The sequence below is a fragment of the Lacerta agilis genome, chromosome 8 (assembly GCF_009819535.1).
Source record: "Lacerta agilis isolate rLacAgi1 chromosome 8, rLacAgi1.pri, whole genome shotgun sequence".
Taxonomy (NCBI): Eukaryota; Metazoa; Chordata; class Lepidosauria; order Squamata; family Lacertidae; genus Lacerta; species Lacerta agilis.
Window position 1 is genome coordinate 9450424 of NC_046319.1, and position 22977 is coordinate 9473400.

At 46.8% G+C, this 22977-nt stretch overlaps 1 protein-coding gene across 5 annotated transcripts in view; it reads right to left on the reverse strand.

Moving 5' to 3' along the window:
- Positions 1-22977, reverse strand: part of USP48 (ubiquitin specific peptidase 48) — a 37409-nt gene that overhangs the window by 8679 nt on the left and 5753 nt on the right. For 4 of the 5 annotated variants that reach the window (XR_004427259.1, XM_033159389.1, XM_033159391.1 and 1 more), the window contains 13 exons: positions 22735-22868; positions 21955-22037; positions 21284-21463; positions 18405-18527; positions 16817-16966; positions 13399-13599; positions 11298-11412; positions 10524-10654; positions 8428-8496; positions 5026-5174; positions 3369-3491; positions 1225-1286; positions 750-860 (listed from right to left, as the gene is read on the reverse strand). Coding sequence is in view for 4 of the 5 variants with exons in the window: in XM_033159389.1 (XP_033015280.1) it covers positions 750-860; positions 1225-1286; positions 3369-3491; positions 5026-5174; positions 8428-8496; positions 10524-10654; positions 11298-11412; positions 13399-13599; positions 16817-16966; positions 18405-18527; positions 21284-21463; positions 21955-22037; positions 22735-22868 (1631 nt within the window). In the remaining variant the exon portion in view is untranslated. The remainder of the gene's footprint in view (positions 1-749; positions 861-1224; positions 1287-3368; positions 3492-5025; positions 5175-8427; positions 8497-10523; positions 10655-11297; positions 11413-13398; positions 13600-16816; positions 16967-18404; positions 18528-21283; positions 21464-21954; positions 22038-22734; positions 22869-22977) is intronic. The other variant, XM_033159390.1, reaches the window with a different exon arrangement.

The following is a 22977-nucleotide window of genomic DNA, read 5'->3' on the forward strand; positions in this document are numbered from 1 at the left end:
GGCAGAGCACCTGCCTCACAGGTCCCAGGTTCTATTCCACGTAGCATCTGCATGTAGGAGCTGGGGGAGGAAGGTCCCTGCCTCACACCCTGGATAACCCTGCCTGCCAGTGCAGACAATACCGAGCTAGCTGCACTTCTCGGGATAGGATTGTGTTGCAAATAATTATCAAAACAGCAGAGAGTATTATTGGCTGTTCACTCTCTACCTTAGAACGTACCTATACCATCAGGTGCCACAGAATGGTATTAGACATATCAAGAGACCCATCGCAACCAGGTCAGTGTATCTTTGAGCTTCTGCCATCAGGACGGAGATACAGAACAATGAAAGCTAGAACGAGCCGTCTCAAGAACAGTTTCTTTCCTAGAGCAATTTTGGCCTTAAATGGAAACTCTGTATTCTGAAGTCATCTTATTTTATTTGTTATATTGTCCTGTATTGTACTGTGTTTATTAGTATTTTTAAATTATTATGTGGAGTGCCTTATTTGAGTTGATATAGCAACCGAGGAATTTCGTTGTTTCCCGCAAGGGGACAATGACAATAAAGATTTATTCTATTCTATTCTAGAAAGGCCAAGGGATCTGACTCGGTAGAGATGGCAGCTTCCTGCGTTCCTATGCTGGGCAACTGCACGCTTAACTGCAACTCATGCAAACCCACCTCACTTCCTCCACCCCTTATCCTGCCCCACCCCCCAAAAAAATACCTGAAAAAGATGCAACTACTGAACGGAAGCAACTCACAGTTTAGAATCGTCTTTGGTCATGGAGGCAAACGTAAACATCAGGCCGCCATGTGGACAGAGAAGATCCCGGTTCCCGACCGAGGAGACGGGGCTGCAACGTGTAGGCCGCCTGGTTGAAGGTCAGAAGAAGAGGCAGAGATGGCAGGCATTGCATAGCAAAAGCCATTCTGACAAGCAAGGAAGTAGGGTTGCTACTTTCAATTTATTTTAACCAGACCAGAAAGAGGGAGAACATGTCAGGTGGAAGCAGAGTAGAACTTCCAGCTCTAATAAAAAGGGGAAGGGTCTCTAAGCTCAGTGGCAGAGTCCCTATTTGCATGCAGAAGGCCCGTTTTGAAGGATTAGCAAGGGAGATCCGGGGCTATGAAACAGAAGCTGTTTCATCCACTAGTTATAATGGCATCTGGCTGGTCATGTGGGCCTTTGGTCCGGCCCAGCAGCCAGACACACACTCTCTCTCTCTGCCTTCTCACCTCACAAATTTCCTCCATTCTTCCACAAAGAACTTTGAGACGACGTACAGCTCGTCCACCTCCTGAAAGACAGTTTGCCAGCTTTTGTGAAATTCAGACTTTCAGAGAGTTCCTTGTCCCCCTGCAGAACGTTATGTGGAGGGCATGAAAAGAGGAAGACTTCCAAGGGCTGCTTCCGCTGGCAGCCTTTCCCCCGCTGATTTAAAGTCGTGCCCCCGAAACCATCGCTTAAAAGTTGCTGCCCAGAGGAAAGTTTTCAGAAAAAGCCAAGCAGCATTCATCAGGATTCCTGAGAAGGCTGTAAACAATCACTTGTAACCACGGCCTGGAGTTTGGTTTTGTGGGTTTACTTAGGGGAGGCTAAATGCATTGCAGGCAGTGATGCCGCCCCTGGGCATTCAATTAGACTTATCTTACCTGCCCTGGAGCCCTCCAAGAGTTGTCAACTACAACTTCCATCAAACCAGCCAGGGCTGATGGGAGTTGTAGCCCAAAATATATTAGGGACAAGCTGTGTTAACTACTTACCCTAGGGCTATCCTTTGCCCAGAGAACAGCGTGTTCAAGGACAGTCACAAACTGTGGGTTAATGATCTTCACCACAGGCACTACTGCCCAGTAGTGCAGAAATAGAGAACTGGTTTGGAGGCTGCTGACTGGATCTCTACAATGCGGCCGAGAAGCAGCTCCCAGGGAAAACCATTTGGCGCTAGAGGTGAAACCCCTGACTGATATACACGAATCCCCCCACTTAAGCGAGGGTTACGTTCCCGGAATCTGCACATAGAGTTTATTTCATGGTGGCGCATGTAAATGCAGTTGCGCACGAGTGGATGCATGTAAGTGGGGGCATGCCTGTCCCCTATGTAGTTTTTAAATCGATTTAGGTGGTTTTTATTTGGTCCCAAACTGCATTGTTTTGCGTCATCTGCAAGCCACCCTAGGAACTTTGAGTGAACGGCAATTTATAAACCTAAATAATGTCTTATTGTTATGGGTTGTATTCAACTAAGTCCTACACAAAGTAGACCCCCTGAAGTTAATGAATATGAGCCATGTCTATTAAACCAGATTTATTTGCAAAAATATTTGCACGCCTAACTGTTTGTCTGTTGTCTTTGTCCATGGAGTTTTCTTGGCAGGGATACTGGAGTGGGTTGCCAGTTCCTCCTCCAGGTGGATCATGTTTGGTCCAAACTCTCCACTATGACCTGTCCATCTTGACCTGTCCATAGCTTCCCTGAGTAATTCAAGCCCCTTCGCCACGACAAGGCAGTGATCCATGAAGGGAATTGATGCTTTTGAATTATGGTGCTGGAGGAGACTCTTGAGAGTCCCATGGACTGCAAGAAGATCAAACCTATCCATTCTTAAAGAAATCAGGCCTGAGTGCTCACTAGAAGGACAGATCCTGAAGTTGAGGCTCCAGTACTTTGGCCACCTCATGAGAAGAGAAGACTCCCTAGAAAAGACCCTGATATTGAGAAAGATGGAGGGCACAAGGAGAAGGGGACGACAGAGGATGAGATGGTTGGACGGTGTTCTCGAAGCTACTAACATGAGTTTGGCCAAACTGCGAGAGGCAGTGAAGGATAGGCGTGCCTGGCGTGCTCTGGTCCATGGGGTCACGAAGAGTCGGACACGACTGAACGACTGAACAACAACAACAACTGTTTGTCTGTGTGTGGGGTGGGGTGGGGGCGGCTTACAGCACTAAAAAAATAAAACCATACAATAAAAAAACACGTTAAAGAATAGAACTCAGTTAACTATTGTGGAAGGATGACTTCTTGATTGCCTGCATTGGCCTGGCAGGATAGAAGTGGTTTCAGCAGGTGTTTAAAAATGGACACAGAAGGCAGAAGGCACCCGCTAGATTCTCTAGAGGCAGAGAGTTCCAAAGGACTAGGTTGATATGTTTGCTCTGAGTATGGCTGGCGACGGAAACAATCCATCATCTACCAGTCGCCATCGTGAAAGCACTTAAGAGGCTTTTGATGATTAAGCAGTCTACATACAAGATATATATGTGTGTGTACATACATACATTGACAAGAAGGTGACCATAAGTAACCTCTGCCCCTGCAACTATGTGCATTCTGAGACACACACACCCCCCCACCCTGCTACCATGAACTTCCTACCTCTGGCCAGCTGCTGAGACAAGGCCGGTTTTTGTCCTGGAAGAGGTTTGGGAGAGATGCCTTCTGCTCGCCAGCCATCATTTTGTGGAGGGCCTCATTCTCTTCCCCTTCCCGTTCCAGAACCTGCAGAAAAACACACACAGGAGTCACTCTCCATCCTGATCAAAAGAAACGGGGGGGGGGGGGTTGCTATGTTTTTGCTTACAGCATTGATTCCCAAACTTTGGGGGGGGGGTCCCTGGTTCCATAAACTCATCCCCAGTGCTTCCTACCCTATAAAAAGTCATTACTCAGAACAGCGGTTGGCATGACCCGCTAAGGAACTATTAATTGCACATTAATTCAAAATCCAGTTAAATCTACTGGTATTTCGTTTAAGGAAATCAACAATACTGATGGACTTGCTCCAGAGATACCAGTTCGATAGTCATATCGATAAGCCAACATATCCCTGCTGCGCCCTGGTCTCTCGCCAACCCCCTAGAAAATCCCAGCACCCCCCAAAAAGGTGGTACCACCCACTTTGGGAAGCGCTGCTTTGAAGTCAAGGGTTGTGGCAACGGTGCCTGTGATTCTTTGGCTGCGGGGACTGTGAGGTGGGGAGCAGTCTTAGGAAACATTCAGCTAGGTTGAGCCAATGACTCAGTATAAGTTAAAAAAAAAATCCTTCCAGTAGCACCTTAGAGACCAACTAAGTTTGTGGTATGAGCTTTCGTGTGCATGCACACTTCTTCAGATATCTGAAGAAGTGTGCATGCACACAAAAGCTCATACCAAGAACAAACTTAGTTGGTCTCTAAGGTGCTACTAGAAGGATTTTTTAAATTTTGTTTCGACTATGGCAGACCAACACCTGTAATCAGTTTAAGTTAGTTTCTTATGCTCACATCTAAATCAGCACTTGCTTTATTTCTAAGCACCATAGTTTAGTGGCAGAGCACCTGCAGAAGGCCTGAGGTTCAGTCCCTGGCATCTCCAGGGACGAAAGCCCCGGATACTGCCAGTCAGTGTTGACAATACTAAGGTACATGAACCAATGAGTCTGGTTAGGGCTGGTTCCTACATAGCGCAAACAGACCCAGAACTGTCCTGCAGGCATTGTCACACCTCCCCTGCCCCCACAAGAAGAAGAAGAAGAAGAAGAAGAAGAAGAAGAAGAAGAGTTTGGATTTGATATCCCGCTTTTCACTACCCAAAGGAGTCTCAAAGCGGCTAACATTCTCCTTTCCCTTCCTCCCCCACAACAAACACTCTGTGAGGTGAGTGGGGCTGAGAGACTACAGAGAAGTGTGACTAGCCCAAGGTCACCCAGAAGCTGCATGTGGAGGAGCAGAGACACGAACCCGGTTCCCCAGATTACGAGTCTACCACTCTTAACCACTACACCACACTGGCTCTTAACCACTACACCACACAAGGGCCCATTTGCCTGCAAAATTTTCTAGTGTTTGGGTTTCTGGGGCATTCTCGGACACAGAGAATGCCCCAGAAACACTCCGTCTGAGGTGGGAGAAATGCAACCCAGACAACCTTATAGAATCACAGAATTGTAGGGTTGGCAGGGACCCCCGGGGGTCATCTAGTCCAACCGCCTGCAATGCCGGACTCTCAACTAAAGCATCCATGGCAGGTGGCCATCCAGCCTCTCCTTAAAAACCTCCAATGAAGAGGAGTCTGCCACCTTGCACTGAGAACAGGAGTCTTTGCTGTTTGGGAACTCAGGAGCATTCCGGAAGTAGCGCTGCAGCTTCTCCCAGGCTTCTCCGGAGACCACCCTCCTCTCGTTCTCCGATATGCACAGGTTGCCTGCGGGAAGGGAGAAAACCACCAGAGAAATGCAGTTGACTTGAGCAAGAAGAGGCACATTTCAATTCGAACCCCTCCCCCCCTATAAAACTCCCCGGAGTCAGCCGCCAAACGGGAGTCTGAAGGAGCCAAACGGTCCCTAATGGATGTTGCTTTTTAATATGGAACAATTGTGAGGTTCCCTTTTGAGCAGCTTTCAGGTGCGTGCTTCCTCTTTCACGGAGCTGGCAGGAATCCCGGGGCAGGTGGGTGAGAACACTTCAGGTCCAAATTGCTCCATTAAAAGACCAAGCACCCCGAAGACCAGTTTTCAAAGCATTAACCTTTCCCCACACATGCTTTCTGACAAGTCCCCCAGGAGGAGGAATAGTTGCCAGACAGCAGTGGGGCAGGAGAGGAACATTCTGTGGAGAAGGACCATGGGTTCAAGTAGGAGAGCAGAAGGCCCCACGTTCAACCCCCAATGGCAGCAACTCCAGGTGGGCTGAGAAAGATTCCCTGTCTGAAAACCCGGAGAAGCTGCTGTCAGTCAGTTGTTTCCCAACTCATTCTTTTCATTCTTTTATTGGTGGGTTATTTTGAATATGAGACCAGTTTTAATATTGAATTTTTAAATTTGTATTTTAATCTGTTATTTTAAATTGATTGTGTTTGTTTTTTGCTGTGATTTTAATTGGTGTTAGCCGCCCTGAGCCCGGTTTTTTGGCTGGGAAGGGCGGGGTATAAATAAAATTTATTATTATTATTATTAACTCGGGTCTCCAGCTGTTTCCGGACTACAATTCCCATCATCCCTGATTGCTGGGGGAGAGGGGAGTTGCAGTCCGAAAACAGCTGGAGACCCAAGTTTGGGGGACACTGGCGCAGACAAAGACAGCTTGTTTTGCTCCTTTAAAAACCAGTCCTTTCTCAGTACCACAAGGGACTGTAATCTTCCTTTGGAAAGCTTTCCTGCCTGAAACCCATGAGAAGCTGCTGCCGGTCAGTGTAGACAACACTCGGCTAAGATGGGCCAATGGTCTGATTCAGTATAAGGCTTGCTCCTTGTGGTTTTTAAGGGAAAGTAGCACCAAAGCAGAAAGCTGGGGCCATCTAATGAAGTTGGTATTTAGGAAATTCAAGAGAGATGAAAGGATGGCCTTCTCACACACCAAGTAACTTCACTATGGAACTCACCGCCGCAAGATGCCATGATGGCCACCAACTTGGATGGTTTATAAATCAGAGGATCAGGCAAATTCATGGAGGACAGGGCTATCAATGGTTGCCAACCACAATGGCTATGCCAGGCACACCCAAACTCGGCCCTCCAGATGTTTTGGGACTACAACTCCCATCATCCCTAGCTAACAGAACCACTGGTCAGGGATGATGGGAACTGTAGTCCCAAAACATCTGGAGGGCCGAGTTTGGGGATGCCTGAGCTATGCTCTGCCCTCCACAGCCAGAGGCATCAATGCTTCTGAATGCCAGCTCCTGGAAACCACACAGGAGGGGGGAGTTGCCCTTGTGGCTCAGGGGTCCTGCTTGTGAGCTTCCCAGAATGGGCATTTGGTTGGCCACTGTGCGAGAACAGGATGCTGGACTAGATGGGCCTGATCCAGCCTATTCCTAGGTATCCCTTCCCACCCTGCTCTTATTCTAACCAGAAAACACATCAGCATCCGAGGCTCACAGAGGAAGGAACCACCACATGAAGCCGCTGGATGCAAGCCAGGACCAGCCTCCCCCTCTTCCTGCCCCCCAGGACTGAGGGCTCCTTGCAGAGCACACCTATTCCTGCCTCCGTTGCAGAGCAGGGAGCCTGCAAAAAAAAAAAAGGCCCATTGCACATTAATAATTTGCTACTTGCTTGGTAAGGAGCCGCATCATCTCAAGAAGGCCTTCCACTTTCCAGCACAGCTTCTTTCTGTGCGGTCTCTAAGGTTACAGGGCCATTATGGAGACGTAGCTGGCAATTAAGGCGGAGGAGGAGAATACGCTTTTGTTTTACCTCCTGCTCCAGGGGCGACCCAAGCATCAGGAAATGGGTGTGTGCCAAACGGGGGCCAACGCGACCGCTGAACCTGCAATTGCTTGAGACCTGGGAGAGGAGCACACTAAGGGCTTCCTTAGGCTTCGCTAATTGCCAGAAGCAATGGCATATGCGGAGGCAAGCACATGAGCCTTGACTTCTTAAGCAAATTACCTTTCTGAAGGGTATCCTCCAGAACAAACACTCGCTCTGAGATTATGTCTTGTTCAACGCAACCCAGCTATAAAAGCGGTATGGGAGCAGGAGGCATTTGTATGTGAGATTCTCTCGTTTTACAGCCACAGAAAATGGCGTGGGCCTACAAGCTGGCATCCTTGGGGGAGCACCTTCTCTCAAAAGAACATGAGCCTTCTGGATCCGGCCAGTGGCCCATCTAGTCCACCATCCTGTTCTCCCAGTGGCCAACCAGATGCCTGTGGGGAAACCAGCACACAAGACTGGAGCACAACAGTACTCTCCCCTCCTGCGGTCTACAGCAACTGGGATACAGGAGCATTGCTGCCTCCAACCCAGGTAGCAGAGACGAGCCATCGTGGCCTTGAATCTGTCTAATCCGATCTGGGTGTTATCAGTAAAATCCAGGATTCTGCATTCCTGGTGTCAGGGGGAGGGAGCGGCCCAGGATGCGAACTGGAAGTCCTCTCACTCCTTTCTGAGCACTAAGAATTGTCTCACTCCCCACCCTGCTGAAACACATGGGTATTTTAGGGAGGCCGGTTTTACCCTTATAGGAAAGCCCTGGAGATTTCCTACCCCATTGGAAACTGTTGTTGTATTGGACTAAGTAGGGTGTAGCGGTTCAAGCAATGGGGCTAAAAATAGGGAAGGGCCTAGGTTCAAATTTGCAATTAGCTGTAGGAAAGCTCATTGTGTTTCCTTGGGGCAGTCTCTTTCTCTGAATCAGACCTGCCTTGTAGGTTGTGATGAGAACATTGCAAAGAGGTGGATGGAGAACTACACATGCCACCCAAAGCTTATCTGAGGAAAGGAAGGAAATAAATACAGTACATAGTGGGGCATATATGTTAAGATAAGTTTGCTGAAATTTCAGCTGCTGGTACTTGCTTTGTATTTTTTTTATTTTTAGAAGTGAGGGTTTTTTTATTGCATTTTCATGCTGTTCGCTGCTCTGCACGCCCATCAGAATAAGGGCAGTACAGAAATGGAATCAGTCAGTCAAACGGACATTTGAAAAGCAGCCCCGGCCCCACCCCTCACCATGGGGGCAGATGATGTCCTCGTTGAACTTCAGGTCCTCTTCCTCCCGCTTCTCAGTGATGGAGTCATCTGGAAAGCAAGGAGAGGATGCCACAGAGTGAGAACAGGGAAAAAACAACAACAGGCCTCTTCTGCAATGGCTCCATTTGTGGGGTGCTCTTCCTAGAGAGGTTCGTCTGCCATCTTCATTACAGATCTTTAGTTTCCAGGTGAAAACATCCCTCTTCAAACATGCCTTTGGGCTGTTAAGCAATCTAAGGCCTTTTATTGTGCTGGGAGGGGAGGGGGCGTGTTACTGTTTTTTATTATTCTTATGCATTTGGTGTTTTTATGTTGTAAATCGCCCTGTGATCTTTGGATGAAGGGCAATGTTTAATTAACAACAAGCCACAGCAGATGCGGAGGTTTATATTACTGTGTGCTCCCAACGGCCTCCTCAGGTGAAAGGAATGGATTCAGGTAAACAGGGTTTGCTTCCTGGCATTTAGAGGCACTTGCCACACAATTCCCGAGACACAGGTGGCCACTCAACTGCTCCTGTCTCTGAACTGTTTCTACTCCAGCTGATCACTGTAAGAACCGCCATTTTGGTGCCGCCGGTTCACGCATTTCCTTTTCCCTCCCAGTCCCTTTCTCCTTTTGTGCTGTCTTTTAGAATGTACTTGTGATGCTGAGGACCAACTTGTTTGTTATCAGTCTTGTGAAAGAGGTGAAGAGATCTGATATCCACAGTGAGTCACGCATTAGGGGACTGATCAAGGAACTGACTTTACAATCCTATGTGGGCCATGCATAAGAACCGTAGTTTGTTTTTGTTTCCTTCCATAAAATTTTACTGAAACTTTTTCACTGTAAAAAACCAAACTAATCTGAATAAAAATTAAAAAGAGGAGGGAGGGAGGGAGGGAGGGAGGGAGGGAAGGAAGGAAGGAAATATATACAAAGTCCTCTCTCAAAGGTAGATTTTTTTTTGTTTTTTTATTAAGGCTGATCTAAATGAAAACAAAAAGAGAAAAATAAAATAAAGCAAAGTCCTTTCTCAAAGGCTGATCTTAACTCATGTGTCACACAGAAAGGGGGGGAGCAATAAGTAAAACTAATTGCTGGACAACAATGCTTGTTGGGACTATGACCTGGGGAGAGACCGCACTTAAATCCCTAACTTGGCCATGGAACTCACTGGGCGGGACCTTGAGCCATTTGCTGCCACTCAGCCTAACTTACCTCCCAGGGCTGCTGGGAGGATGAAATGAGGACAGCGCGGGGAGAACCATGTATGGCACCTTGAAGCTCCCCACAGAAAAGGGTGGGATATAAATGCAGTAAAATAAATACTGTAGGCCTGCAGCTTGCGCTGGGGTTTCATTCTAGGGATCTGTGCTCAAAGGCAAAATTAGGCAAAGTCAGAATGACCCCTGGAACTGCCCCTGCAGCCTCAGATCTTGCGAGATTTCTTAACCATTCTGCAAGATATTGCCGAAACATACCCCAGGGCCTTGTGCGAATATCTAAGAGCCCTGTAAAGCAAGGCAAAGGGCTTTAAAAGCTGCTTCTGCAAAGGAAAATCCTTTGGGTGGCTCCACAAGATCTTGCAGGAGCCTCCAGAGCCCAGTAAGCAAGTGTCTCCACTATCTATCTATCTATCTATCTATTTGCAATCTGCCTAAAGCTGCAATCAAATAAGAATATATGTTAACGTGGGCCTAGTGTAAATAATAATTCATAGAATCACAGAGTTGGAAAAGACCACAAGGATCACTTCCACCCAAAATGGGGCTTGAACCCATGACCCTGTGATTAAGAGTTTCATGCTCTACTACTACTACTAATAATAATAATAATAATAATTCATCCTTGAGGGTTTCCATGTTCCAGATTTCACCAGCTCAAGAGTACAGGATAAACGGTGGAGCCCCTCGTGAGCTGAGGCCCTTCAGGCAAACCCTTTCCTCAGGATTTAACAGCATCTGAGTCCGGCCATCATCCCATTGCGATGGGAAGGCAGGCAGGACTTTGCCCCAATGCTAGGCAGGGAGGCTGCAAAGACGTGTGTGTCCGTATAAGGGGGAGTGGGGAGGCAAGAGACAGGAGGCTACCTTTGCTTTTGGCATCACCGTTCATCCTGCCGTTGCTCTGATCGGCATCCTCGTCTGGGTCATCCAGCTGCTCCAGGGCCAGCTGGCGCCAACTCCGCAATGACGATTTCCCAACCCAAAACCCGTCGTTCCTGAAAGGAGACAAAGAGGCAACTCACTCTGCAGATCTTTTTCTTTAATACAAAGTCCACTGGAAATTTTTAAAACAATTACCAAGCACAAAGTGTTCAAGCACATATGCAGTCATCCATGTAACACAGAACAGGCTTGGGAAATCTTTTACATAACACATTGAGCTCCCATCCACTGGGATAATTTCTCCAGTGGCCATTGTGACTGAGACGGAAGGGAGTTTACTGTACTATTGTTAACAAACGCTATAAATCAAGGCCATACCGAGTCAAACTCATCTTTCATTTTTATTCCACTTATCCTAACTCGACTTTCTGGTTCTGCGGCTGTGTGTCTGGCATGGCACCAATGGCTGGAATGTCAATCCACCACTGGGAAGGACTGCAGTTCAAATCTTGCACATGAAGAAATTATCTATTAGTTGCTTCAGAGGTCTTGCAAAGACATATAATTTTCCCCAGATACATTTAAAAATTAAACAGCCTAGAAATGCTTTTAAATAAAATGAATGCAGCTATTGCTTTCAAAGCCAATTGCTCTTTACAAAAATGTCTCCAGCAAAGTACGCCACACACACACACACACACAAACACACACCACTGACAGCCACTCTCTGAACACTTGAAAGGGCGACTTGCTTACCCTTTGACGGTCACCTTCAGCAAGTTGGAGACAGTTTTGTAGTCCTCGTTCAGCTGGCTCTTCAGCCGCAGGACTCGGCACCTCTCCACCACACAGTCCCTGCAGAGTGCTTTGACTGAGGAGGAAGAGATGAGCAAAAAGATCGCCATCATCCTCATTACAATATCCCTTGCTGTGCATTCTGGACAAAGTGTCCTTCCATAGGGCAGGGCTTAGATCTAAAGCAGCTGAGACGAGGACGCAGCCTCCTCCACCCCAAACCCAAAGTCCTGCTTCATCCAGCTTCCTTTCCCCTCTTTAAGGCTGCCATCAGGGCATGTTTATCAGACCCTTTAAATTTCCCCGGTTGTAACAAGCAATTAACCTTTCTCCTGCCTGTAGAACGGGAGACATAGGGACATTGGAAGCTGCCCTATACCAAGCCAGGCCATTGCTCCATCTAGCTCGGTACTGTTTACACTGACTGGCAGCAGTGGCTGTCTAGGGCTTTTGGCAGAGTGTCTCTTCCCAGCCCTACCTAGAGATGGGGATTGAACATGGGCCTTTTGCTTGCCCGGCAGATGCTCCACCACTGAGCTGCGGCCCTTCACAGCTACCAGTGCCCCTTCCACATCCCACAGAGGAGAACATTGTTTATGACTACCCAAACTAAGGCTTTCAGCGCAACGGCACCAGCACTTGGGAACACTGTAGGCAAGCACCTCTATCGTGTCAATATTTTGACGTTTGCTGCAAAGCATATATTGCCAAGCGTGATTAGTGAGTTAGTCTGATTCTGCGTGGGTCATTTGTTCTGTATCTCTGGGGCACCTCCAACTAAGTTTTACTCCAGGCAAACCTATCAAAATGAATGCACCTAACTTAGCTGTAGCCATTAATGTCAGTGGCTCTACATAAAGTAGGACCAACACCGGACAGAACTCTTTGAGATGCTTTAACACTCTTACACGCAATTTTAAAAAAAACGAGTTGGTAGTTTATAAATGCTATTATAACTAAGTGGCAATTAAAAACATTCCTGTCTGGAGGAGAGGGATGGCTAAGTGCTTTATGGAAAGCGGAAACCTCAGTCTGAGAGTGTCAGATTCACTCTCAGCCTTTGCGAATCAGCTTCTCCCGGGTTTAACAGCTTTCATCTCGAGATTCAGCCCTGAGAACGGCAGCTGGCAGGCACGAACTTGGGAGGGGGAGAGGCATAATTGAGAGGAATGTGAGCTTACCAGCCAGGGCAGCAAAGAGCTCTCCCAGCTGCAGAAGGGCATGGGACCAGAAGAGAGTGTGGCGTAGGTGTTTGGAGGTTAACACATGTGCTGCAAAATAGATTTTGCTGGCACTCTGCCACTTGGAAGGCAATATCAACAGGAAGAGGTTTCAAGGGTGTGTGGTTATTGTTGTTAACCTGTCCATTCACCTCCTCTCTTTCTAAATACAGTAGTATGCACTTTTTATCACCCCCAATAGCTTGGTTCAATTGCCCCATTTAAACACTGTTGTTTTGCCCCAGCCACAGGACAGACTCCATAAGGAATAAGTGGCTCCCGTTGCTCACATGTCCATTCCAGGAAACATTGTGCTCCTTGGGAGCTGCCTGCTAAGCTAAAGAAACTGCAAAAGCTGGTGGAATGTGGAGTGGTTCAAGTGTGGCAATAGCAGGACCTTAGAGGAGAGGGTTCAAATCCCGCCCCGTCAGCCGTGAAACTTACTGCGTGAGCTTTGGGGCCAGTCACTGCCTCTCAGCCTAACCTACCTCACAGGGTTGTTGTGGAGCTCCTGGGAGAAATTGGTGGGATATAAATTCAATAAACCAACAATAAACCAACTCTAGTAAGAGCATAAAAGCCCAGCTGGATGAAACCAATGGCCCGCCCAATCCCGTCTCTTATTCTCAAACAGGTGCTCATTATTGGAGACCTGCAAGCAGAACAATTCTCCCCTCCTGCAGCTTCCAGCAACTGGCATTGAGATGCATTTACTGCCTCCAACCGTGAAGACAGAGCAGTGCCATCGTGACTGGTAGCTCCTCTAACATCACAAAATGATGCAGGAGGCAAAGGTTGCAAGGAGCTAAGCTTGACATGCTCCCTTCTGGGGCTTGGCTTACCTGTCAGTCTGGGTCCTCCTCCATATCTCTTGTAGAAGTAGTCGGCAACATATTCAGAGACCCTTTTGACGGTGGGTATTTTGTCCGGGTGCAACTTTCCGTGCGGGCACAGGAAGGCTGTATTATCGATGGGCTTGGGGGGAGTCGACTCATCCAGCCACTGCTGCAGCCATTCAAGAGACACGAAGTCATAGGGGCAGCCTGGAAGGAGGAGGAGGACAGGAGGGCTGGGGTGGGGCATCAGCGCCACAAGCCCTGTTTGCTTGGACTCACCAACGTGTCTGCCTTGACCGGTGAGGCTTCATGATCATACATTCCACCCCCTGGCCAGCAAAACTCAAAATCTAAACAATGTAATCTTCAACTTGGCAAGAAACAAACTGGGTTGTATCCAAGTCTGCCCTACTCAGAGTAGACCCGCTGAAATAATTTATAGTTCTGATTCCTGCATTGGAGGGGGCTGGACTAGATGACTCTTGGGATCCCTTTCCAACTGTACAATTCTATGAGTCTATTAACTTATATCCCTCCCTCTCTCCCTAAGTAGCCTAGGGCGGAAAACAGATGTACCACTTGAAACAAAATCGTAGCAAGTACTTTGAAAACAGAATAAAACAACATAAAAACTATTACAGATAACATCTAAAATAAGTTATTTTTTAAAAAATCCTAAAAGCAATTTGAAACAGTTAAGAACATCCTTCCATCCAATGATCCTAGGGTTGCCTGGAATAGTATTATGCAGCCACGGAACAAACCTGGGTAAACAGGAATGTTTTAAAATTCCTCCTGGAAGGGAATAATGATGGAGGCAGGCGCACCTTGCTAGGGAGTTGCACAACTGGGGAACCACCACTAAAAAGGCCACATTGCGGGTCAGCACCAACCAGGCAGCTCTGGAAATTAGTGGACCCAAGTTAGTCTTGTCAGTTAATTTCTTTGGGCCTACTCTGCTTAGGGCTAACACAGACTGTGAAAGCATAACACTTGTAAAAAAAAAAAAAGACAACAACCTGAACTTCAGAAAATTAACTCCAGCACCCCACCCTCAGAAGGCCCTCCAGCTATTTGGGGGGTAAACCAGGAAAGGGGCTTAGGCCACTGAAAATGTAGCGGCATGGTGATGTGTTCTCTCTCTCTCTCTCTCTCACACACACACACACACCATAGGTGGCAATATACGGTTCTCCCCCTCTCCATTTTCTCCCCACAACAACCCTGCAAGGTAGGGCTGGGTTGAGAGGCAGCCAGTGAGCTTCATGGCTGAAGGGGACGGGGATCTGGACCCTGGTCTCTCCCAGGTCCTACTCTGACACTCTAACCACTACACCACACTGGCTCTCAATAAAGTAAAGTAAAATTATCTGAAGAAATGTGGCATGCACACGAAAGTTTACACCCAGAACATACTTAGTTGGTCTCTAAGGTGCTACTGGACATTTTTTTCATTTTTTTTATTTATTTCGACTACGTCAGACCAATACAGCTACCTACCTGAATCTAAAATTATTTACCTATATACTTGAGTATAAGCCTAGTTTTTCAGCACACTTTTTGTGCTTTAAAAGCTGCCCTCGGCTTATACTCAAGTCAACCATTCCTTAGGAAGTGTACAAGAACGGTGGTTCTTTACTCTCCCCAGGCAGCTTGTTCCATTCCTGAACTGCTCGCATACCGTATATACTCGAGTATAAGTCGACCCAAATATAAGCCGAGGCACCTAATTTCCCTACAAAAATGTGGGGAAGCTTATTGACTCAAGTATAAGCCGGCTCGCCTTTGCCACTGTGGTAGAGGAGGAACGAGCAGCCCGAAAGCAGCCCTTTGGGCTGCTCCTTCCTCTTCCTCCTTTGCTGCTGTGGAGCTCACCCCGTCACAGGGTTTCGAACCGCCATTCTTCTGATCAGCAAGCCCTAGGGCTCTGTGGTTTAACCCACAGCGCAATGTTCCCTTGTGTTATACATAGAAGGCTGGGATCCTGTCCTGTTTAAGCAGGAGCCAGGGAAAGTGAGCACCTGTGGGGTTTTAATACTTCCTTAACTGATAGGCTTTCTGCCTTCTGTGGTCTGAAGTTTGCATTTATGTGAGCAGTTCAGGAATGAAACAAGCTGCCTGGGGAGAGTAAAGAACCGCCGTTCTTGTATGCTTAAGGAATGGTTGACTTGAGTATAAGCCGAGGGCAGCTTTTAAAGCACAAAAAGTGTGCTAAAAAACTAGGCTTATACTCAAGTATATATGGTAAATGCAAACTTTAGACCCCAGAAGGCAGAAAGCCTATCAGTTAAGGAAGTATTAAAACCCCACAGGTGCTCACTTTCCCTGGCTCCTGCTTAAACAGGACAGGATCCCAGCCTTCTCTGTATAACACAAGGGAACATTGCGCTGTGGGTTAAACCACAGAGCCCTAGGGCTTGCTGATCAGAAGAATGGCGGTTCGAAACCCTGCGACGGGGTGAGCTCCACAGCAGCAAAGGAGGAAGAGGAAGGAGCAGCCCAAAGGGATGCTTTGGGCTGCTCGTTCCTCCTCTACCACAGTGGCAAAGGTTAACCGGCTTATACTTGAGTCAATAAGCTTTCCCACATTTTTGTAGGGAAATTAGATGCCTCGGCTTATATTTGGGTCGACTTATACTCGAGTATATACGGTAGTTATTTATTTTGCATCCTGCCCTTCCTGCTAAAGCAGCCCAGACCAGCAAACACTTCAGTAAACAGAGCAGTGGCCATGTTTCTGAACAATATTAAGTCACTGCAGATTGTAAAACACCCTAGGTTGACGGAAGAACAGGTAGACAAATATCTTGGGGCCCAGCAGCAGTTAAGTTGTACTGTACAGAACATTAGACTATCTGGAAAAACCGGAAAGGAAACTTGGCTGGCACCCAATGTCCATGCAACCCGTTGTTCCAATATTTCCTCTTGGGACTTAAGACTAAGGCGGCTGGCCAACTGCTTCTACGTGTTGCCAGCAGTGTTTATCTTTACCAAGAGGTGCAGAAACGACGTTACTTTTCCAGGCCGGAACTAGACGCCACAGGATTTGATAAAAATAATATAAATATTGCCAATTAGGAAGGCTTCATTGAGATTCAAACATTGGGGGTGGGATGTAAGGTACATTTTAAATGCTTTCACAAGTTTAGATGGCCAATTGTTTTAAATGTTTTCAGACATGCCTGAGAGAGAGAGAGAGAGCGCACAGCTGATGTGAATTTGGGAAGATAATTCTTGCAAAGCTTCCGCTGATATCTGCTTGCACTGTGTGGGTCTGGGGCAGGGATGGAAGGCTCTTTGGTGGGGCCTCAGGATGCTTACTCTCCACCCCACCCTCCAAACCTCGCCTACAACAGTCTTATCCTTAACATGCAATACTGCAAATATGTATTTTTTTAAAAGACAAATGGAAGATCTTACAGACCAGCTTTGGCAGGCAACTTCTGGTAGAGCTCCTTCACCTCCTCGTGCTTGATCTTGCCCCTGGCCACGCTCTGTTTGCGCATCTCGGCCATCTCTGTGCACCACTCCTCAAACTTGCTGTTGTCCCTTTCTACGAGCTCTTGCAAAAAAGCTGGCCAATTGGGGGGAGGGGGACAAGCAACAGAATTAGGACTGAGAACAGAGCCCGGCCCTCACCCCCCCAAAAAGAAAGAGGAAGTCCTTTTCTACACCCCTAAAGCCCCTGACTGAGTCATTCCCACAGGCATCCCTTAACCCCAGGGGAAACATCTTATTTCATCGAATTCATATGTTACTTGATTGCAAAAGAAACCTTAAAAAAAAGATTTTAAAAAATCAAACTATAAAAAAGGATTAACAACAGTAATTGAAGACTTTAGAACAAACGTTCATAGAACTATAGAATAAAAACAGATTAAAACCTACACCAAATTTCTAAACATCTGGGTAGGCTTTCTCTAAACAAAAGTGTTTTTTGCTGGTGCCAAAAACAGTACAGTGAAGGCAGCTCACCGATATCAATAGGCAGGGAGTTCCAGAGTGCAGGTGCTCCCACACACAAAAAATTGAGTTCTTATAAATGCATAACAGATATTACGTTGCACCTGCAGTAGTGCCTGTTCTGCCGACCGAGGGAGTCAAGTGGGTGTATATGGGGTTGGAGACCCCCATTTGAGAGGAAACCCCCAAAATAAGAATATCAGAAGAGTCTGGTCACAGCTGGAGCAAGCCAAAATGGACCCACCTAGTCCACCATCCTGTTAGCACCGTGTCCAAAACAAAAGTATTATTTTATTTATTCATTTTATACACCGCCCTATACCTGGAGGTCTATGCCCTATGCCTTTATGGGACCCATGTGCAACAGTACGCTCTCCACTTATGAGCCCCAGCAAATGGCATTCAGAGGCAATTTGCCCCCAATAGTGGATGTAATAAGACCCCTCTGAGAAGCCCCTGAGCCAACATTTTATTGAGAGTAATTTACAGGTTTCCGCCAAAGAAGGATTAAGCTCATGCAAGGTTTCTGATTAAACCACCAAGCTGACTTGCCACCTCCATAACCAATATAAAACATCTCTTGTGGGGAACCATGCGTAGAGGACATTTGCCATCACTTACTACAACGTCCACTATATACAGACCCAAGAAATTGATTCATAACAGCCCTTTTCACACAAAGGAAACAAATCTAACCAGGGTGGTCAGTGTGAAATGGCTGCTGATGATACTGATGACTCTGTTACTTTCTATGCCTTAACAGCTAGGAAGAAAGAACTGGATGGGCGAGTGATCAACTGAAATGGGGACTCCGATAAATTTATATAAAACACACCCGGCATTCCCCCTTTGACTCAGCAAGCTACCTATTTGGGGGAAGAAAGAAAACATCGCCAGCTGGGCCCAACATTTGCTGAGCGGACGCAAGGTGGCTTGCTTAGCTTAATGTGTGCCCCACAACGGGTTTTCCTGCACACACACGCACGCCAGGCAAATGCCACACCCCGGGTGCGCGCACACACACACACACCCCTCAACTCCAGCCTTACCTGGAATTTCAACACGCAGCGATTTCTCCCGCGTCTGCAGCCTGTACACCAGCATGTAGGCGTTCCGAGAGCGGTAAACCCCCTTCCCGCATTTGAGCTTCCGAGTCTGAGATTTAGAAGGCTCTAGTGGGAAGAGAGAAGCCAAGCACAAGAGAAGCCCTGAGACATCTGCTCTCGCTCTCTCTTCCGTCAGGGAAGCAGAACCTGGAATGCTCTTCTCCCTAGCTCTTCCCTCTCAACTCGCTGATCTGTGATGGGGCCTTCATGGTGGTGGCTCCTGGGTCGCTGAGCGTTCTGTCCTAGCGAGGCATTGCCCTGCATCATTCTCACCCCATCCAGAGTGCTTCACCTGCCAGGTCCAATGCAGCTAACCTTTGGCCAGACCCTCCCACCCCACTTGTGCAGCTTTGCCAGAGTGCCAAATTTATTTGGGTGGGTCCCCATGTGCCCCCCATTAGCATGCTTACTTCTAGTTATTATTTAAGGGATGCCCCATTCACATCACCTGACAAGCACATGAGGAAGGAAGACAGCCCAGAGCAGGGAGCCAAGATTTGGGTATTATTTTTTAGGAAAAGAAATACCGAAATCGGAAAAAAAGAATGTTCTTATTTGTGACCACCGCAGCTAGGATAGTAATAGCATCTAAATGGAAAGCTAAAGAACTACCTAGCAAGGAGGAATTGATTCTCAAATTAAATGAATATTTAAAATTGGCTAAATTAACAGCATCCATATGACAGCTGTCCAATCAAAAACTAAAAAACGAATGGCAATGCTTTGAAGATTATATGACAAAATATTGCTCTAAAAACATGCTAATATGCTTAGATTAAGAATGTAAATGCATCAAAACAATAAATTATCAATGACATATGTATGTATATAGAGAAAATAAAAACAACCAGAATGCAATGATAAGGGTAAAATTAATTCTAGAGAAGACGAGTAGCGGTGGAGTTAAACAGGGTGGTGGGTTTATTTTATTTTGTTTTTTCTTTTTCTTTTTTGGATATTGTATAATGATTTAATGTTTCATTTCTCTCTTTAAATTAAATTGTATGACGGAAAATCTAAGTTAAAATACAAAAAGAAAAAGACTGAAGGTGGTTACTTCCAAAGGGCCTCACGAGAGCCAGCAATTTGGAGCTATCAGATACACACCCCTTAGCACACACTAGCCTGGGTTGTGGGGTTGCGTAAACACGTTAATGGAGCCCTTTCTTCTGGGGATAATTATGCCAAGGCCCAAGAGGCTTTATTGCTGGTGGAAACGGCAGCTGAGTAGTTAACCCTTTGCTGGTCCCAATACACCAGGCATATCCAGCTTTTGGCCCTTTGGATGTTGCCAAAACTACAACTCCCATCAGCCCTGGTCAGCACAGCTAGAAATGATGGGAGTTCTAATTCAGCAACATCCAAAGGGCCAAAGGCTCCCCACAGTGTGTCAATCCAGGAGTGCTCACAGGACAGAGACAGGCAGTCTTTTCTATCCTGTGGCCCTCTAGATGGTGCTGAGCTACGATTCTCTCAATTCCATGGCCTCGGGGAGTCATTAAATCCGTTATCTAATACAAAATGCCTCTAGGCACCTTACACGCACACCATTAAAAATGACCATCGGGTCTAATTAAATAATATCCAAAGAAGGTATAACACAGAAACATAATCACGTTCTCTCAAATACCTCAGAGAGCAGATATGCTGAAATCACATTAATGATGGCACAAGGCAGGCCTTACTAGGGAGAGCATTCCAAAGACCAAAAGAGGGGCCCGTAACCAAAAAGGCCCTTGCCGACACCCTCCAAACCACTGTCGGGGAAGCGCCTTAGGCAATGAATGCAGGACCCAGGCAAATGCAAGCCAGGACACAGACATCAAGGTCCTGTGCTTTATTGATTGAATATGGAATTTGGTGAACCGAGCCTGAAAACATAAGACGCAGTCAGGGCAACTGCACCAGATTTGGACACTTGGAGGGACAGAAGTTGTCTCCCCACCATGGCTGCTTCAAATGGTTTGACTCCTAGAATCATAGAATCATTGAGTTGGAAGAGACCACAAGGGCCATCCAGTCCAACCCCCTGCCAAGCAGGAAACACCATCAAAGCATTCCTGACAGATGGCTGTCAAGCCTCCGCTTAAAGACCTCCAAAGAAGGAGACTCCACCACACTCCTTGGCAACAAATCCCACTGTCGAACAGCTCTTACTGTCAGGAAGTTCTTCCTAACTGCTTATAGGAGCCAGGCAGGGGCGTAGCAAGGGGGGGGAGGCGAGGGGGGCGGTCCGCCCCTGGTTCCATAATGGAGTGGGTGACAAATGATCAAGGAACATATATTTTTTTTATATGCCTGCTCCGAAGGTCTTATCTTACTACACTAGGGATTATATAGCTATATATGAAATTTCATGCATATCAGTTAATATCTTGACCCTCCTCCACCAAAATAGCTGTTCACTTGGCTGTTTTCCTATGTCATGAAGGCTGAAATTTCAGTTCGGAGAACACTTACTGTTGTTCCCAACTCTAACCCTGTGGAAAGCCATCTAATTAGACTTTAATTTGATTTTGAGATGTGTTTAGGATGTAATTTAATTATTGTTTGATTTTATACCAATGTTATGTATCTGATGTTAGCCACCCTGAACCCGACTTTGGCTGGGGAGGGCAGGATATAAATAAAAGTTTATTATTATTATTATTACTTGTTATTATTCCTTTGTAAGAAAATATGAAATAACGTAAAACCATTTTTGCCGGGGGGGGGGGAATCAATGGGGGGTTGACAAAAAAATTTTTGCCCCCGGGTACCAATTTACCTTGCTACACCCCTGGAGCCAGGGCCTCCTCTGCGTGTTTTTGGTGAGGTCTTACCTAGGTCTTCTTCTGCCCCCAGCTGCAGCTTCTTGCCCTCCATCTTCTCTATCTCTTCGTCGTTAAACCGGTACCACTCTCCCGTTTGCGGGTCCTTCACGTGGGCAATGTAGTGGCCGGAGTAGGCGCTCACGCCACGGTGGATGAGGACTGCACTGAGCTCATAGACAAAGATGCTGGCTGGAAGGAGGATCACAGAAACAGAGAACTGTAGCGTTGGAATGGACCCAAGGGTCATCTAGTCCAACCCCCTGCAATGCATAGGGATGGCAGAGGGAATAGCCCCTGCAGCATTTATGCCGTTACCCGCTTCGTCATTGTAATCTTCAGGGAGGCAGAGATCGGCCTTTTTGCCACGGTTGGTGTACACTGGGATTGGCAGGATAGAAAGCAGGGAGCTCAACAGCAGGGTGGTGCCAGAGCGAACTACTCTTGCCTCTGCGCTCCTCCTTTTTGAGTTCTACATGGGGAAACACTGAGGCTGAGGAAGCTGGCAGCAAGTGCCACAAACCTGGACTGGTGATAAGTAAGAAGGCAGGCAAGGCAGGGTCTGGTGAAGGGCAGTGAGACTGCTGGGGCAGTGCCGTTTGCCCTAATGGATCAGCCCTGACTGCCACCCCTTCATGCCCAATCACAAGTGGCTAGTTGGCTACGTTAGATGATAATCTCACCTTTGTCTTCCATGTAGGGCTCCATGTCCAGCAATTCTGAGAACTCAATGTAGGCGTTCAGCTTCTTCTTGTGGCCTGTTTGCCTAAGGAAGCAAAGGAAGAAAGAGCAAACGGTAAAGCCGAGTTTGGCAACTCACAACGCGCCTGCGGCACCCCACTTGTCACTTTTTTCCCATGATGACGAGGAACCATAAATGAGCAGTCTTTGTGTTAAGTCAATCAACCAGCTACTAATCCACCGAACAGTTATCTAGTCCCGTTCAGTTTGATCTGCGGCACTGTTATAGGTGCCGCATAATATCCATTCCACCTTGGTAAGAAATTGATCTTTTCGTGTGGCAGCACCTAAACTGACAGTAGGCAGGAGCCTTTTCTCTACTCTTTTCAACAACTGCTGAAACCATTTTTGTTTAGGGGGAAGGATGGAAATTTAACGATATTGTAAAGTGCTTAAAATTGTTAAAATCAATAAAAAAAATTGGGGGGAAAATGAAACCATTTTTGTGTAGGCAAGCCTACCCAGATGTTTACAAAGCTGATGTAAGTTTTAATTCCTTGCTATTTTCCTTGTTAATTTTCTTACTGATAATATTTTTCTTATTGATAATTGCATTTGTTTTATCTCTTTTTGTAAACTGCTCTGAAATGCTTGTTGTATTTTGTGAAATAAAATTAATTGAGGGGTGTAAGCGTAAGCCTGCCTCCTTCCAGTACGGAGGGATCTGACCACAGCAGCTCCAAAGGCTCCCGCCCTGGGGTGCTGGAACAAGAGATGCTTGCCTGTCGAACACAAAACGCATGAGCTGCAGGTTGAGGGTGCATGGGAGGCTGAGGAGACGGATCCTGCGGGTGGCGTTCTGCTTGCTCTGGCAGGTCTCACAGAAGTAGCGGTTGTCCCCTTCCAACTTTTCTTCCTAGCCAAGCAAGAGACAAATGGAACAAAAGTCACCTGGATTCCTCTGAGGCAGGCTAGAATTTCACCTAGGTGGGAACAGACCCATTGGCATCAAATCCACTCTTCAG